The 14852-nt window shown below is 42.1% G+C and overlaps 1 protein-coding gene across 1 annotated transcript in view; it reads left to right on the top strand.

The window, feature by feature from the left end:
- Nucleotides 1–14852, top strand: part of LOC140071620 (bifunctional heparan sulfate N-deacetylase/N-sulfotransferase 3-like) — a 215078-nt gene that overhangs the window by 183174 nt on the left and 17052 nt on the right. Inside the window, exon 11 of the mRNA XM_072119202.1 lies at nucleotides 11429–11599. Coding sequence (XP_071975303.1) covers nucleotides 11429–11599 — 171 coding nt within the window. The remainder of the gene's footprint in view (nucleotides 1–11428; nucleotides 11600–14852) is intronic.

Genomic DNA, 14852 nt, shown 5'->3' with positions numbered 1-14852 from the left:
TGATTGAGATGTTACTGGTCTACTAAATTACAGGGTCACACTGTAGTCATTTAGTGAGTCATCATTCAATTGCCAGTGACAAGGATCTGCTGTACATATCTGGATTAGAGATGAGCGAACACACTCGTCCGAGCTTGATGCTCGTTCGAGCATAAGCGAACTCGTAACTGCTCGTTGCTCGGACGAATACTTTGCCAGCTCGAGAAAATGGCATCTCCCGCTGTTTTGATTTTTGGCAGCCAGAAACAGAGCCAATCACAAGCCAGGAGACTCTGCACTCCACCCAGCATGACGTGGTACCCTTACACGTCGATAGCAGTGGTTGGCTGGCCAGATCAGGTGACCCTGGAATAGACTAGCCGCTGCCCACGCTGCTCGGATCATTCTGTGTCTGGATGCCGCTAGGGAGAGAGCTGCTGCTGCTGCAGGGATAGCGTTAGGCTGTTATATTAGCTTACTGTTAGGCAGGTGTGATTCTACAAGAACCCAACAGCCCTTGTTAGGGCTAGAATAGCGTTATATTTTATTTTTTTTTTGTTTGCTTGTGGCTGGGCCTGCTGGCACTAGTAGTGCAGCTAGTACCATATTGTGAGGAATTTGCTGGGAGACTTGCGACCGTTGTGTTTAGCTCTTAGTGACACGCATATCCACCTCAAACACCGAAGTGGGACAATTTATTAGGGGTTTGATTGAATTAGGCACAGTCTGATGATTTTTTTTTTTTTTTTCAAAACTTAAAGTGACTTAAAATCCAGTTATGTGCTGTCAGTGTAGGTTAGAAACTAGGCATACAAGAACCCAACTGGCTTTCTTAGGGCCTACAATAGCGTTATATATATATTTTGTTGATTTGCTTTTGGCTGGCCGTGCTGGCACTAGTAGTGCAGCTAGTACCATATTGTGACGAATTTGCAGGGAGATTTGCGAACGTTATATTTAGCTCTTAGTGACACACATATCCATCTCAAACACCTAAGTGGGACAATTTATTAGGGGTTTGATTGAATTAGGCACAGTCTGCTTTTTCTTTTTTTTTTTTTACTTTTTTTTTTTATAACTCAAAGTCATCAGGCACAGCACAAAATCCAGTTGTGTGCTGTCAGTGTAGGCTAGAAACTAGCCATATGAGAACCCAACAGGCCTTCTTAGGGCTACAATAGCGTTATATATTTTATTTTTGGTTCATTTGCTTGTGGCTGGCCTTGCTGGCACTAGTAGTGCAGCTACTACCATATTGTGACGAATTTGCAGGGAGACTTGCGAACGTTCTGTTTAGCTCTTAGTGACACACATATCCATCTCAAACACCTAAGTGGGACAATTTATTAGGGGTTTGATTGAATTAGGCACAGTCTGCTTTTTCTTTTTTTTTTTCAAAACTAAAAGTCATCAGGCACAGCACAAAATCCTGTTGTGTGCTGTCAGTGTAGGTTAGAAACTAGCCATAGCAATAGGATAGCATCATTTTGTTAAAAAAACAAAAACACAAAAAAAACAAAAAAAACACAAAAAAAATTTACAGTTTACACTTTAATTTTGAAAATGTTGAACCCGAGGGCTAGGGGTAGAGGATGAGGGCGTGGGCGTCCAACTACTGCAGGGGTCAGAGGTCGTGGTCCTGGGCGGGGTGAGACACTACTTGCTGATGAGGGAGCAGGGGAATGCCGCAGAGCTACACTCCCTAGGTTCATGTCTCAAGGTACTGGGACTCGTGGTAGAGCACTGTTGAGGCCAGAACAGTGCGAACAGGTGATGTTGTGGATTGCGGACAATGCTTCTAGCCATTTGTCCACCAGTCAGTCTTCCACGCAGTCCACTAATGTCACCGAAATCAGCACTCCTCTAGCTCCTGCAGCTCAGCCTCCTTCCCCCCAGTCTGCCCCCTCCCAGGAAAATTTGCCATTTGAACCGGCATACTCTGAGGAACTGTTTTCTGGACCCTTCCCAGAGTCACAAAACACTTGTCCGGTTGCTGCTGAGCTCTTTTCCAATGCCCAGGTTTTCCACCGGTCGCAGTCTGTGCGTGATGATGACATTGTTGACGTAGTGGAAGAAGTGTATAAAGAGGTGTCGGACAATGAGGAGTCGCGGTTGTCAGACAGTGGTGAAGTTGTTGTCAGGGCAGGAAGTCCGAGGGGGGAGCAGACTGAGGGATCGGAGGATGATGAGGTGACAGACCCAAGATGGGTTGATAGGCCGGGTGAACACAGTGCTTCTGAGACGGAGGCGAGTCCTCAACGAGAACAGGTTGGAAGAGGCAGTGGTGGGGTCAGACGGAGAGGCAGGGCCAGAGCTGGTGCATCCGCGCCAAATGTTTCACGTACTGAAGCTCCCGTGGCAAGGGCTAGATTTTCAGAGGTCTGGAGGTTCTTTAAAGAAACACCGGATAAACGACGGACTGTGGTGTGCAACCTGTGCCACACCAGGATCGGCAGGGTTTCCACCACTACCAGCTTAACCACCACCAGTATGCGCAGGCATATGAATGCTAAAAACCTCACTCAATGGAACCAAGGCCGTTCACGTCCATCCGGGCACACCACTGCTGCTTCCGCTGTGTCATCTGCTGCCTCTGCTAGTCAGCCCCCTGCCCAGGACCCCGGCCCAAACACCTACCGTGTGAAAACTACACCTTCGCCTCCACGATCCTCCAGAGCATCCACCAATGTCTCCATGCGCAGCGTTCAGCTCTCCATATCCCAGACGCTGGAGCGCAAGAGGAAGTACAGTGCAACCCACCCACACGCCCAAGCCCTCAATGTCCACATCTCCAAACTACTTAGCCTGGAGATGCTGCCCTATAGGCTGGTAGAGACCGAGGCCTTTCGCAACCTCATGGCGGCGGCCGCCCCTCGGTATTCGGTCTTCAACCGCCACTACTTTTCCCGATGTGCCGTCCCAGCCCTGCAACAGCACGTGTCAGACAACATCATCCGTGCCCTGACCAACGCCATTTCTGACATGGTCCACCTGAACACGGACACGTGGACGAGTGCTGCCAGGCAGGGACACTATTTATCGCTGACGGCACATTGGGTTAACTTGGTGGAGGCTGGGACCGAGTCTGACCCTGGGGCTGGTCATATACTGCCGACGCCGGATTTCAGGGCCTACCTCGGTCCAGGTCTCTCAGGCCTACTATGCCTCCTCCTCCTCCCACCCCTCCTCCACGTCCTCCTCCGAATTACCATCCGTGGGCATGGTGCCATCAGTCGGTAGCTCTAGGCACAGCAGCAGTGCCGTCGCTAAGCGACAGCAGGCAGTGCTCAAACTGCTGAGCCTAGGCGATAAAAGGCACACCGCCCAAGAGCTTTTACAGGGCATCACTGTGCAGACTGATCTGTGGCTGGCACCGCTGAACCTGAAACCAGGCATGGTTGTGTGTGACAACGGCCGTAATCTGGTGGTGGCTCTGCAACTCGGCAGACTGACACATGTGCCATGCCTGGCCCATGTGTTAAATCTCATAGTTCAGCGGTTCCTCAAGACATACCCCAATCTGTCTGATTTGTGTGCATTTCAGGAAGTCCAGCACAGATGCTGCCACTCTCAGGGCAGCGCAGCGCCGCCTCCAACTGCCCACTCACCGACTGTTGTGCGACGTGCCCACGAGGTGGAATTCAACATTACCATTTTATCCAGAGTTTACCAGCAGCGCAGAGCGATTGTAGACTGCCAGATGTCAACTTCCACCAGAACTGGTAGTCAGGTAAGTCAGCTTCCTCAAGTCTACAATGAGGAGTGGACGTGGATGTCTGATATCTGTCAGGTGCTGAGTAACTTTGAGGAGTCAACACAGATGGTCAGTGGTGATGCCGCCATCATCAGCCTCACCATCCCGCTGCTTGGCATGTTGAAAAACTCTCTGGTCAGCATGAAGTCGGAAGCTTTGAGCTCGTCACAAGAGACGGGGGAAGAAGATTCCCTTGTTGATAGCCAAAGCACCCTTAGGTCTGTTTCTCAGCGCATATCGGAGGAGGTGGAGGAGGATGAGGAGGAAGAGGAGGAGAATGTTGGCGAGACAGAAGAGGGGACCATTGTTCAGTCCTTCACTGTTCAGCGTGTATGGGCAGAAGAAGAGCAGTTGGAGGAGTTGGAGGAGGAGGAAATGGGCAGTCAGGCCAGTGAGGGGAGTGAAATCTTGCGCGTTGGGACTCTGGCACATATGGCAGATTTCATGCTAGGCTGCCTATCCCGTGACTCTCACGTTCAAAGAATTTATTCCAGCACCGATTACTGGGTATTCACTCTCCTGGACCCATGGTACAAGCAAAATCTTTCCACTCTCTTCCCTAGAGAGGAAAGGAGTGTGAGAATGCATGAATACCAGCAGGCCCTGGTGCACAAGCTGAAACAGTATTTCCCTTCTGACAGCGTTAGCGGCAGAGGGCGTACTTCTGCGGGACAAGTAGCGAGGGAGAGTAGGCGAGCAGGCAGCTTGTCCAGCACTGGCAGGGGTACGCTTTACAAGGCCTTTGCCAGTTTTATGTCACCCCAGCAAGACACTGTCACCTGTCCCCAGTCTCGGCAGAGTAGGGCTGATCTTTACAGAAAGATTGTGAGGGAGTAAGTAGCTGACCATACCATTGTCCTAAATGATCACACGGCTCCCTACAACTACTGGGTTTCAAAGCTGGACATGTGGCACGAACTGGCGCTGTACGAATTGGAGGTTCTTGCCTGCCCTGCCGCTAGCGTGTTGTCTGAGCGGGTTTTCAGTGCAGCTAGTGGCATCATCACCGATAAGCGTACACGCCTGTCGACTGACAGCGCTGACAGACTGACGCTTATAAAGATGAATAAAGCCTAGATTTCTCAGGAATTTCCATTCTCCACCAGGTGAAAGAAGCTCAACCTGAATAATGCCTGCACTCCTCCTCCTCATTTTCCTCCTTCTCCTCCTCTTTGTACACTATAGCAGAGGAAACTGGCTGTTTTTTTCCAGGGCCAACTGGCTCTACCTATAGTACTCTATGTATTTAATTTTTCTGGAGGGCCACCTACCTGGTCCTCTGTTTAAAACAATTTTTGGGAGTGCCACATACAGGCACTCAATCTATTTAATTTTTCTGGAGGACCACCCACCTGCTCCTCTGATTTGAAAACTTTTTTGGACTGCCACATACAGGCACTATCCAAATTTAATTGTCTCCATAGCATCCTCCACACGTCGTCCATATAGCTGCCTCCATACATCGTCCCCTTAGCAAACGAGCTGTGTCAGGCAGAATTTTGGGTTATTTTCATGGCTTCCACATCAAACTTGTTAACTTTGTCGCCACCCTGCTGTTTTATCCACAAAATATACTGGCAAACTTTTATCATTTACCGATATTATTTCAGTGCTTCTTGCGCATCTTTTTACATTCCCCTCACCCGCCATAACCAAACCAATTACTTATAAGAACAGTACTACACTTGATTTCATACAAAAGGTTCTCAGAAGTGCTGTTTGTAGCCCCCGCCTGCTTTGAAAATTATAATTTTTTCAAAGTAAACGCTTCTGGCCCCCAGGCCCATTTTGGGTGGGGAGGAGCCAATAGACAGGGGCTTGGACAGACGAAAGCTCGCCTGGCAGCGGACCGCCAGCTCCATCCCAAGATTAGGCAGCCTCAGAGGCATCCATGCATACTGCCCCTGCTGTTTCCTGTCCATTTCGCCTCCACGATCCTCCACAGTGTCCACCAATGTCTCCATACGCAACTTTCAACTCTCTATACCCCAGACGCTGGCTCGCGAGAGGATATACAGCATATCATCCCCTTATTAAACGGGCTGTGTCAGGCAGAATTTTCAGGTGTTTCACCAGATACATAATGGAACTCGGCGCATCTGTCGCCGCCATGCTGGAGACCTGAAGTTTCAATCATAGCAACGCAATATGGATGCCCCATACTGTCACTCTTAATCATGGAATTCATCTCCATGGCTGCCTCCACATGTCGTCCCCTTATCAAACAAGCTGTGTCAGGCTCATTTTTCGGGTGTTTCACCAGATACGTTATGGAACTTGGTGACTATGTCGCCATCATGCTGTGTTATTGATTAAATATACCGTCAACCTTTTGTTCAAATAGGAAATCATTTCAGCTCTTCTTGCTCACCTCCTTTGGTTCCTCTCTTCCACCCATTGGTTTGAAGCCTGAGTCCATTTGGGGTATGTCGCCATGCCACTCTCTAGCCTGCCGCTGCTGCCGCTGCCTCTGCATGCTGTCTTCTATAGTGTCAGGGTCAATTATTGGATGTTTTAGATGCTATCTAGCCTCATTCGGTCACTCTGTCATCGCCATGCTGTTACCCATAATTTTGACATAATGGTGCAATTAAGCAGCCTCAGAGGCATCCATGCATGCTGCCCCTGCTGTTTCCTGTCCATTTCCGTGGTGATTCCATCATTTTCTGAGGTTTCCAGGTGTTTGGCCAAGCTTCCCTGTGCAGACCCTTGTTCCCCTGAAAAATGCTCGAGTCTCCCATTGACTTCAATGGGGTTCGTTATTTGAGACGAGCACTCGAGCATCGGTAAAAGTTTGTCTCGAATAATGAGCACCCGAGCATTTTAGTGCTCACTCATCTCTAATCTGGATCAAACTAACTACCAAAAGAGCAAAAGAGAGGAAACACTAGTGACAGAGAAATTGAGTAAAAGTCCATATAGGTTTTATTTCATACAATTAAAAATAATTGGTTAAAAAAGGGAACAAGTCAAAAGGACTAACAGGACATGCTAGACCGGTATCTAAGATTTTAAAGTTGGTCACATCCAGTGCAAAGAAACATTATGAAAGTACAAAGAGTTGATGAAAATCTAATGTGATCATAAAACATACAAAGGTGCTGATCCCCCAGACGGAGGGTATACATATGTAAACATTAGGATATCAAGACCCCAAAATGCGTACACACTAATGCCTACCTGATAAAGCACAATGGCTACAAGACAGTCCATTTATAACTATATTTCCACTATTGCGGCATACTGTATAGAGTTATAATAAAAGAAGTCCCAAGAAACGATGTTCCTCAGGAACTTCCTACTAGGAGACATCTACCATCACTAAACTGAGTTGTTAACCATTCTGCTGTAATCTCCATAATCTGATATGAATGAATAGAGATTTCATGTTAAGTACTCGAAATTCAAGGATACATTGACTGAAATTTACAGGAAAATATATGTTTAAATATATATTTGCCATGACATCAATGTCAATTAAGCAGAACTCTAATGAGATGCTTGTTTTTTATACTAAGTACTGATAAAGCAAGACTGATTGAACGTAAGATAGCGCAGTGATGGTTCTAGCATGCATTTCCAAATTACTGACCTCTTCTGCTCAGTAACTCATGAACAAAAAATGACACTCAGCGTTGAAACCACAAGAGGTATCTGAATAAAACAATAGGCCTGCGTTCTGAAGAAGACCTTTTAATGTGCAATTTTCAAGAATGAATTGCTTAAGATTGCTTAGCAAGTGGATCTAAATCACTGTGCTGTCTTACAATGCTTGGCTTAGCACAAAATTGGAAATGTATATTACTTTTTCACAACATAGTACATAATGAGGTTTTATATGTCTCTAGCATTCCATCGACAGATTTACACCTTCTCATTAAACTCAACTTGAGAGCTTGACCTGCATTTCTGACATTAATGTTCATAAATCTTGCAATGTAATGCAGAGCATTATTTCTGGTAAACAAGGCATTGAGATTCAGGGCAGGAGCATCATATTCAATCTTAAGGCGCTTCCATTTTAGTATTATTTTAATAGTAACAAGCACTAAAGAACCTTTAATATTTACCCGTCAGTCTAGTATTGACCCACTTTAATAGCCCTTAGTTATAAGGATGTCCGGGATCATATCATACTGTATGTGATGATATTCCATTATAGTTATTGATATATTGAACAGATGACTTGTGGGAAGACATCCACATAAACAGAATGTCATCCTCTACATATAGATGCAAGGTTCCAAAGCTGCTGGCTGATACGACATGTCACTCCAAATGTATCCAGGGACTCTTGCACACTAAAAGGGTTTGTTCATACATCAGTCCAAATGTTTCTGTTTCATTTTCATTCATAGTAGCATAAAACATTTGAATAGTCTTTTCACAATTTTTTTATTTCATTGAATTTCCAATGGTTCTGCCGGGGGGCGGACTTAGCATAGTATCAGTTTACTTCCCCATCTGGCAGTTGACTATATACTAACTAGAATCACTTTGCAGAGAACTTACTGAACATGTATGTCTTAAACAATTTTCAACAAACTTCTTCCCTTCACTTCTTCACTTAAAAACAGCCCATGTCATGTGACATAGAGGTGCTGAGCTATGTTCTCCCAAATAAATCTCTGGGGCACATGTATCATAGTTCCAGCTAGGCAAATTGTCAAATTTTTGCCATTTTTGTGCCATTTTTGCGACTTTTAACTCTGTTCTTTTTCAAGTACACCTTGTCTGCACCTTTGTATCATTGTTTTCCAGATTTTAACATGTAAATTGTAATTATTTCACATGCTTTAACTGTTTAACATTTTGCACAGTAACCTCTTTTGTCATAATTCTTACATTTTTGCATTTTTTTTTTATTGGTTACTTCCAAGGGTGAGGTCACACATAGCGGTTTAATTGCGTTTTTAATGCATTTTGAAACTAATTACAACAGCTGAGGATAGGTGATTTGCCTTATTTCATTACTGTTAACATTTGCGTTTAAAACACCACGTTTGCAATATAAACACCACATTAACGCATGTGTTAACATTGCGTTTACTATGCATTTGGAAATTAAAATTTTAACAGTAACGTAATTAGGAAAATCACCTCTCCTCAGCTGTTGTAATAGGTTTCAAAATGCATTAAAAATGCAACATGTTAAATCCCAAATTATCAGTAGTGTCCACTCCTGCATATAACCCCCTCACGTGGCTTGTGTCATCTGGATTTGAGACATTTACAAGAAAAAGTCTCAAAAAGAAGCCAAAATTTGCACCTGCCAGAATAGGAAAAACTGAACATGTATCACAAGTAAAGAGACATGATCATACATAAGGTGCAAAAAGTAGCCGCCAAATGTCTCTAAAACTCGCCTCAGAGAGACCAAACTATGATACATGTGGCCCTTTGTGCATAGACAGCATATAAGCCCACAAAGATTGCTTGCCAATCATTTGTGAAAATGAATCGAACATCTGATGTTCCTAGTTGTGTGCTTGAAAAAGTTTTTAAGATATCCAGGTTATAGACAGAAATAATTCCAGCTTATCTCTATTGAACCAAATGTGACAAAGCTGCAACACAAAGTCCATGGAGAAGAGTAAATAATTTCTGGCAAACAACCAGACTCTTTGTTCTAAAATACATTTATAACTTTATATTGTGGCTTTACACTGCAATATAACATTTCTCCTGGTTGCTGTGGCTTTATAAAGACTTCTGGCATTGTTTAAATAATGAGCGTGAGCGGACCCTTTCAGGTTTGGGTTCACCGAATCAGAATGCTTACCTTTACCGCTAACACCCATGAGCTGTGCTGCTGCCAGTGGCATTTAAATACCGGTGTTGCATATGTGCTGCCATTTTTATTAGGATAACTTTATAATGTGGCTTTACAATGCAGTATAACATCCTGCCTGGTTGACGTGGCTTTATACAGATTTCTGGCATTGTGTAAATAAAGAGGGATGAGCGGACCCTTTCAGGTCTGGTTTTACCAAACCAGAACACTTACCTCCACCGCTAACAAACATGATCGGTGCTACCACCAGTGGCATTTATACACCGGTGTTGTGCTTTTTCAGTAGGATCGTCATTTTTGTGATGCCATCTGCATTTAAATAGTTAAAACTTTCATGTTAATGGTGGAATGGTGAGCCCTAAAGTTGGACCTGTAGCCGCAATATTCATCATGGACCAAAACACGGACCCTAATACCGATAAATAAAGCAAAATAATGTTAGAATAGAAGGTTGTGCAAGTTCCCTGTATAACTAAGGGGAAACTTATTTGAAAATACCCACATTATTAAAGGAATAGTTTGATTTACTCCTTCTGTTTGTTTTATAATGGTGCTCATGATGGGGAACGATTATCTCCAAAAAGTTAATACTTGACACTCAAAATCAAAGATTTCTACCTTTCAGGGAAATCTGTAACTAATAAAGGTCTGAGATACAGACCAAAATGTTTTGTAACTTTATTAGGATTCCTTATACATCCATATCTTTGGTGACATAATACTAATAAAGTTCTACTACTCTTTGATTTTGAGTGCCAAGTATTGTTTTTTTGCACATTATTAAAGAGTTTTTCCCATAAATGACATTAACGGAGGACCATGAGTCCCACTTGGCTCTGTTTTACCAGCCTTTGCCATTGGCTCATCTTATGAGACAAACCAGAAGTCCTATAGAAGAACAAAAAATCAGTTTTTGACTTGCACTTCTTAGGTTTCTATGGCACTTTCGGCTTAGCTTAAAGGATGAGCAACATAAGATTGCTAATTTTTAATGCCAAAAATTGGAAAATAGATTCTCCTTTTTGAGTTGTAAATGATAAGATAACACTTCAGTCGGAAAACCACCATTTGTGTCCAAAGTAAAGAATTGTGGACTCCAAGCTGATCCATTTTAACAACATTTTTGTATTACTGTTTCTTTTGGCAGATTATATACAATAGATAAGGGCCGTACTGTACTTTTGCTAGTTCAAGAGCCATATTTTTTCAGGAGACATTTATTGCATTTGTGTACTGTAGCTGTTGTCTTATGATAGCGCTATGGGAAAGAAAATACCAGTCTTTGCCCACCGGAATTCTGGATTCAAAAAGTTTCAAAATAGGTTATTCAAACTTTTTGGAATTCACTTGCAAATATACACTGCGTTATGTAAATTTGGCATTGTTATGCTGCACTTTTAATGTTGTGGATAGCAAGTTAGTGAGATAATTTACAATGTATAAAATGCAACTTAAGAAAAAATTACTCTTACTGCAGTAAGGGGACTCCACAGGGTGGAAATGCTATGCAACAAGATGTGTCAAATTTATCCTTATTTATCCTTATATTTTGGCAATGTCTACTCCAAAATAAACGACTTCCCTTAGTATAATGTCCTTCAATGTTCTTTGCAACAGAAAAATATGGCTTTCTTTTAACTGCCATGCCTTATTGAAACATCGAGGCACATTTCTAGATCCGCACAGTTTGTTATAGAGCCCTGATAATTACAGTATAACAGACTATGACAGCTAAAACAAATCTTGGAAATAGTGAGAAACTAATCCTTAAATAGATAACTCAAGAAAAAAGGTTGTTCTACTGTTCAACTTGTATATTCTACACACAGTTAAATATATATTATGTGTATTAATTTCATAATAATGTGTATAAATATAAAATGCAACTTTTTTGTCCTCAGCACCAGCGTGCTCACCAGGACCCAGTAGCTCTAAAATTCAGCTTTTATGAGGTCATTACAGCTGGCATCCAGGCTTCTCCAGACCTACAATCTCTCCAAAAGAAGTGCCTGATGCCTGGGTGGTATTCTACACACATAGAACGATGGCTACAACACTTTCCTTCTGCTCAGGTAATATTTCCATATTCATATTATGTCATAATTATTTCTGTCAACACTGTCAGTGGTTCATGAAAATACTGAGCTCATTGGTGGAAAAAGTCTTATTAACTAGCTGAGTTTTTTTTTTTTAGAAAAAAAGAAGATTATTGTATTTTTCAGAAATTAGACATATTTTAAGAATACCCCAGATTTAGTCATTCAAAAAGGGAAAGAATATAGTTGACACCAATAAAAAAAAATCACTGTTGGTCACAAAGGAGCACAGCACACTTAGCTCTGCTACACCCAGTCACATGAACACACAGCTACCTCTTCTTCATACCAATTTAAAGCTGCAACTGGTTCTCTTGCCCCATCCCATGGCTCTTTCCTAAATTATAACTGGCAGAAGTGACAGGGTAACCAGACTTTGTAGACATCACGCCAGGTCCTGTAGGTAATAACTATGTCAGGACAGCCAGGAAGGTGGAGAGCAGTGCAGAGGCTCACATAAAGAAACCCAATGTTAGCCATTAACCAGATAATAATAATTCTTTATTTATATAGCGCACACAGGTTACGCAGCGCTGCACAACAAATTGGTCCCTGTCCCCATGGGGCTCACAGTCTAAACAACCTACCAATATGTTTTTGGAGTGTGGAAGGAAACCCACACAGACACAAAGATAAAATACAAACTCTTTGCAGATGTTGACCTGGGTGGGACTCCAGGACTCCAGCGCTGCAAGGCAGAAGTGCTGGATCCTCCTGACCTATGGACTATAAGAGATGGGCAGATTAGGAAGATTTTTTTCTTGCTAAGAATTGCATATTATGGTCTGAAATATATGGTAATTTAGAATAGATCCATGTTCCCAGTACCTTATAAAAGTCTGAAGGTAGAAAAAAGTACCTGTCTGGTTATGTTTCTCATTATTATGATTCTTTTAACAGCTGACTTATGGGATTTGTTTCAGATTCAACAGAAAGTCTGCTTTGTTCCAGAAACAACACCAGTCTTGTTCATGGCTGTTTCTGATATTGCAGCTTAACCTTAGGAGAATACTAGAATTACATAGGGTACCATTTATCAGTATAAAACATTTCCTTTATTTCATAGTCTAAAAAGACCAAAAAAATAGACACTAGGTGAGGGGTGAAGCTTCAGGAGCTGGGACAATGATAGACTAGAAGAAGCAAGTGACTTTCTACCACTATGCTTCTTCTCCTAAAATGTGTTTTTGGACATTTTAGAAGCTGGTATAAAGGACATATATTTATATCATCCCAGCAGTACCATGTAGGAATTTGGAATCATGAGCAGTGGCTCAAAGCACTTAAGGGGTGTTAATGTTTTTTTTCCTGATCGTCGCAGGGGCAGCATACACAAATGGGTTTTAGTCCTCTAGAACCAATCGGACACAGACAGGTTACCAAGCAGTACACATGTTTTCAATTTACTAGTTAAGGTGCCCTATAAAAGGGCAGAGGAACTAGGAGAATGAGTTTTTTATTTCTCTCTAGATGAAAATACAGACAGAACCTATGCTGTTGTTATGACAGCACTGCACACAGAGACCCCTGTTCCTCAGACGCAAAGTTGTACTGAGATGGCCATTGTTTCTGCAGGCTTAACATGGGCAGTGTTGAGCCTTGGTACACACCTGCCCTCCCAGGGTCCATTTATGGGTTTGGTTTACATGTATTGATGCAAAATTGACGGTTGAGTAAGACCTTAGGGTGATCTTACTCAAACATTGTTTTCGAAAGGTGGCACTGAAGTTTCTGCTGCACCTTTCTAAACAGCACATAATGGATATGTCACCTTCTTTTTTAAAGTGAAATGGAGAGAAAGTCTGACACATTATCATTAGGCTTTATTCAGAAACCTATAATAGGAAAATTCCATGATGAAATGAGCACAAACAAAACCTGAGTTAGCCCATTGGTGATAACAGGAGTTATTGCATTGCTATGGTGGCCATCATTATGGTAGACAAAGTAGTAAAGCTTACTATTTTATCCTTGGCTCTTAATGGACTCTGAAATGGGCGTTGCTAATGGAGCCCTTGATTTGTGAACATAACCTTAAAGCTACCAAAGATTCTGATACCATGTGAAACCATGTTTTTTGTAACTGGACCTAAAGTTTTCCACACATAACATGTAGTTGCAATATGTCTAAGCCTTCTCAATCTACTAGCAAATAAAAAAAAATGAAGCATATGTGGGTAAGAGTCACATTGTGTGATTTTCACTCTTAATTATTCTACCATCACTTTTATTTGTGACATTGTCAAAAATAAAGATGTGAACTGCTAATTATTAATATATTGTATCATTTCATATGCCACATTTCCTGTGATTGTGTCAGTTTCCAGGAATATACAGATTTTTTTCTGACAATATTCTATTTTTATGGTGAGATTATTACTGCATATGCATTGTGAAAAAAAAAAACGTACTGTGTGTCATCGTAATTAAATGGGTTATAGCAAGCGACAAAGGGTGAGTTTTAGTGGAGCTTTCTACATTTTCTCAAGATGTTGTCACTTCAGCCTATAACAATATATGTTCTTGCTCTGAAAATCCATAAATATAAAATGCTCAAATAAGCATGGTGCCTTCCATTGCTAAGAAATTTATAGATATTTCACAGTAATAAGGTAAAAAAAAGGCATAAAAATATCTAGTACTTGTCAGATGAATGTCAGAAACAACACTAGGAGGCAATACATCATCTTCATTGTTAGACACTTCTGGGGACAGATGGTAAAGTCAACAAGACAGTTCTATCCTGTGCTGGCATATCTGTTTAATCACTTAGGTGATACTTTCATGCGAGGCACACCATGCAGCTGTCACCTCCAAAAATGGGAAAAATACGAGAAAAAATGCTAAACATTGTTTGTATCTGTAAACCACAGGCTTAACGACAGTTTGGTATGCACATAACCTAGTTTTGTTAGCTGTGTTGATATGTAACAGCTATCTCCATATATTTTATAACATAAAGAGAATTGAAAATGCTTCATTGACAGATAGATTGCACTTCTAGAGGTATCTGTCATACGATCCACCTTCAGAGATTGCTATGGTATAAACAAACAGAAAATTGATGGTAGATGTCCTTTAAAATTTTCTCAGATTAACGGTGGTAGACTGTCCTCTTATGCATGCTCGTTACCTCTAAGGGATGATGGCACAAGCTCCAGCTAAATCCAGGGCTCCAGTATTGCAGACAAAAGGACTTTATAAAAATATGTAAATTAGCCCGGGACAC

The sequence above is a fragment of the Engystomops pustulosus genome, chromosome 1 (genome assembly GCF_040894005.1).
Source record: "Engystomops pustulosus chromosome 1, aEngPut4.maternal, whole genome shotgun sequence".
Lineage (NCBI taxonomy): Eukaryota > Metazoa > Chordata > Amphibia > Anura > Leptodactylidae > Engystomops > Engystomops pustulosus.
The sequence above is the reverse complement of the archived record's forward strand: the minus strand, read 5'-3'. Positions and strand labels throughout refer to the sequence as shown.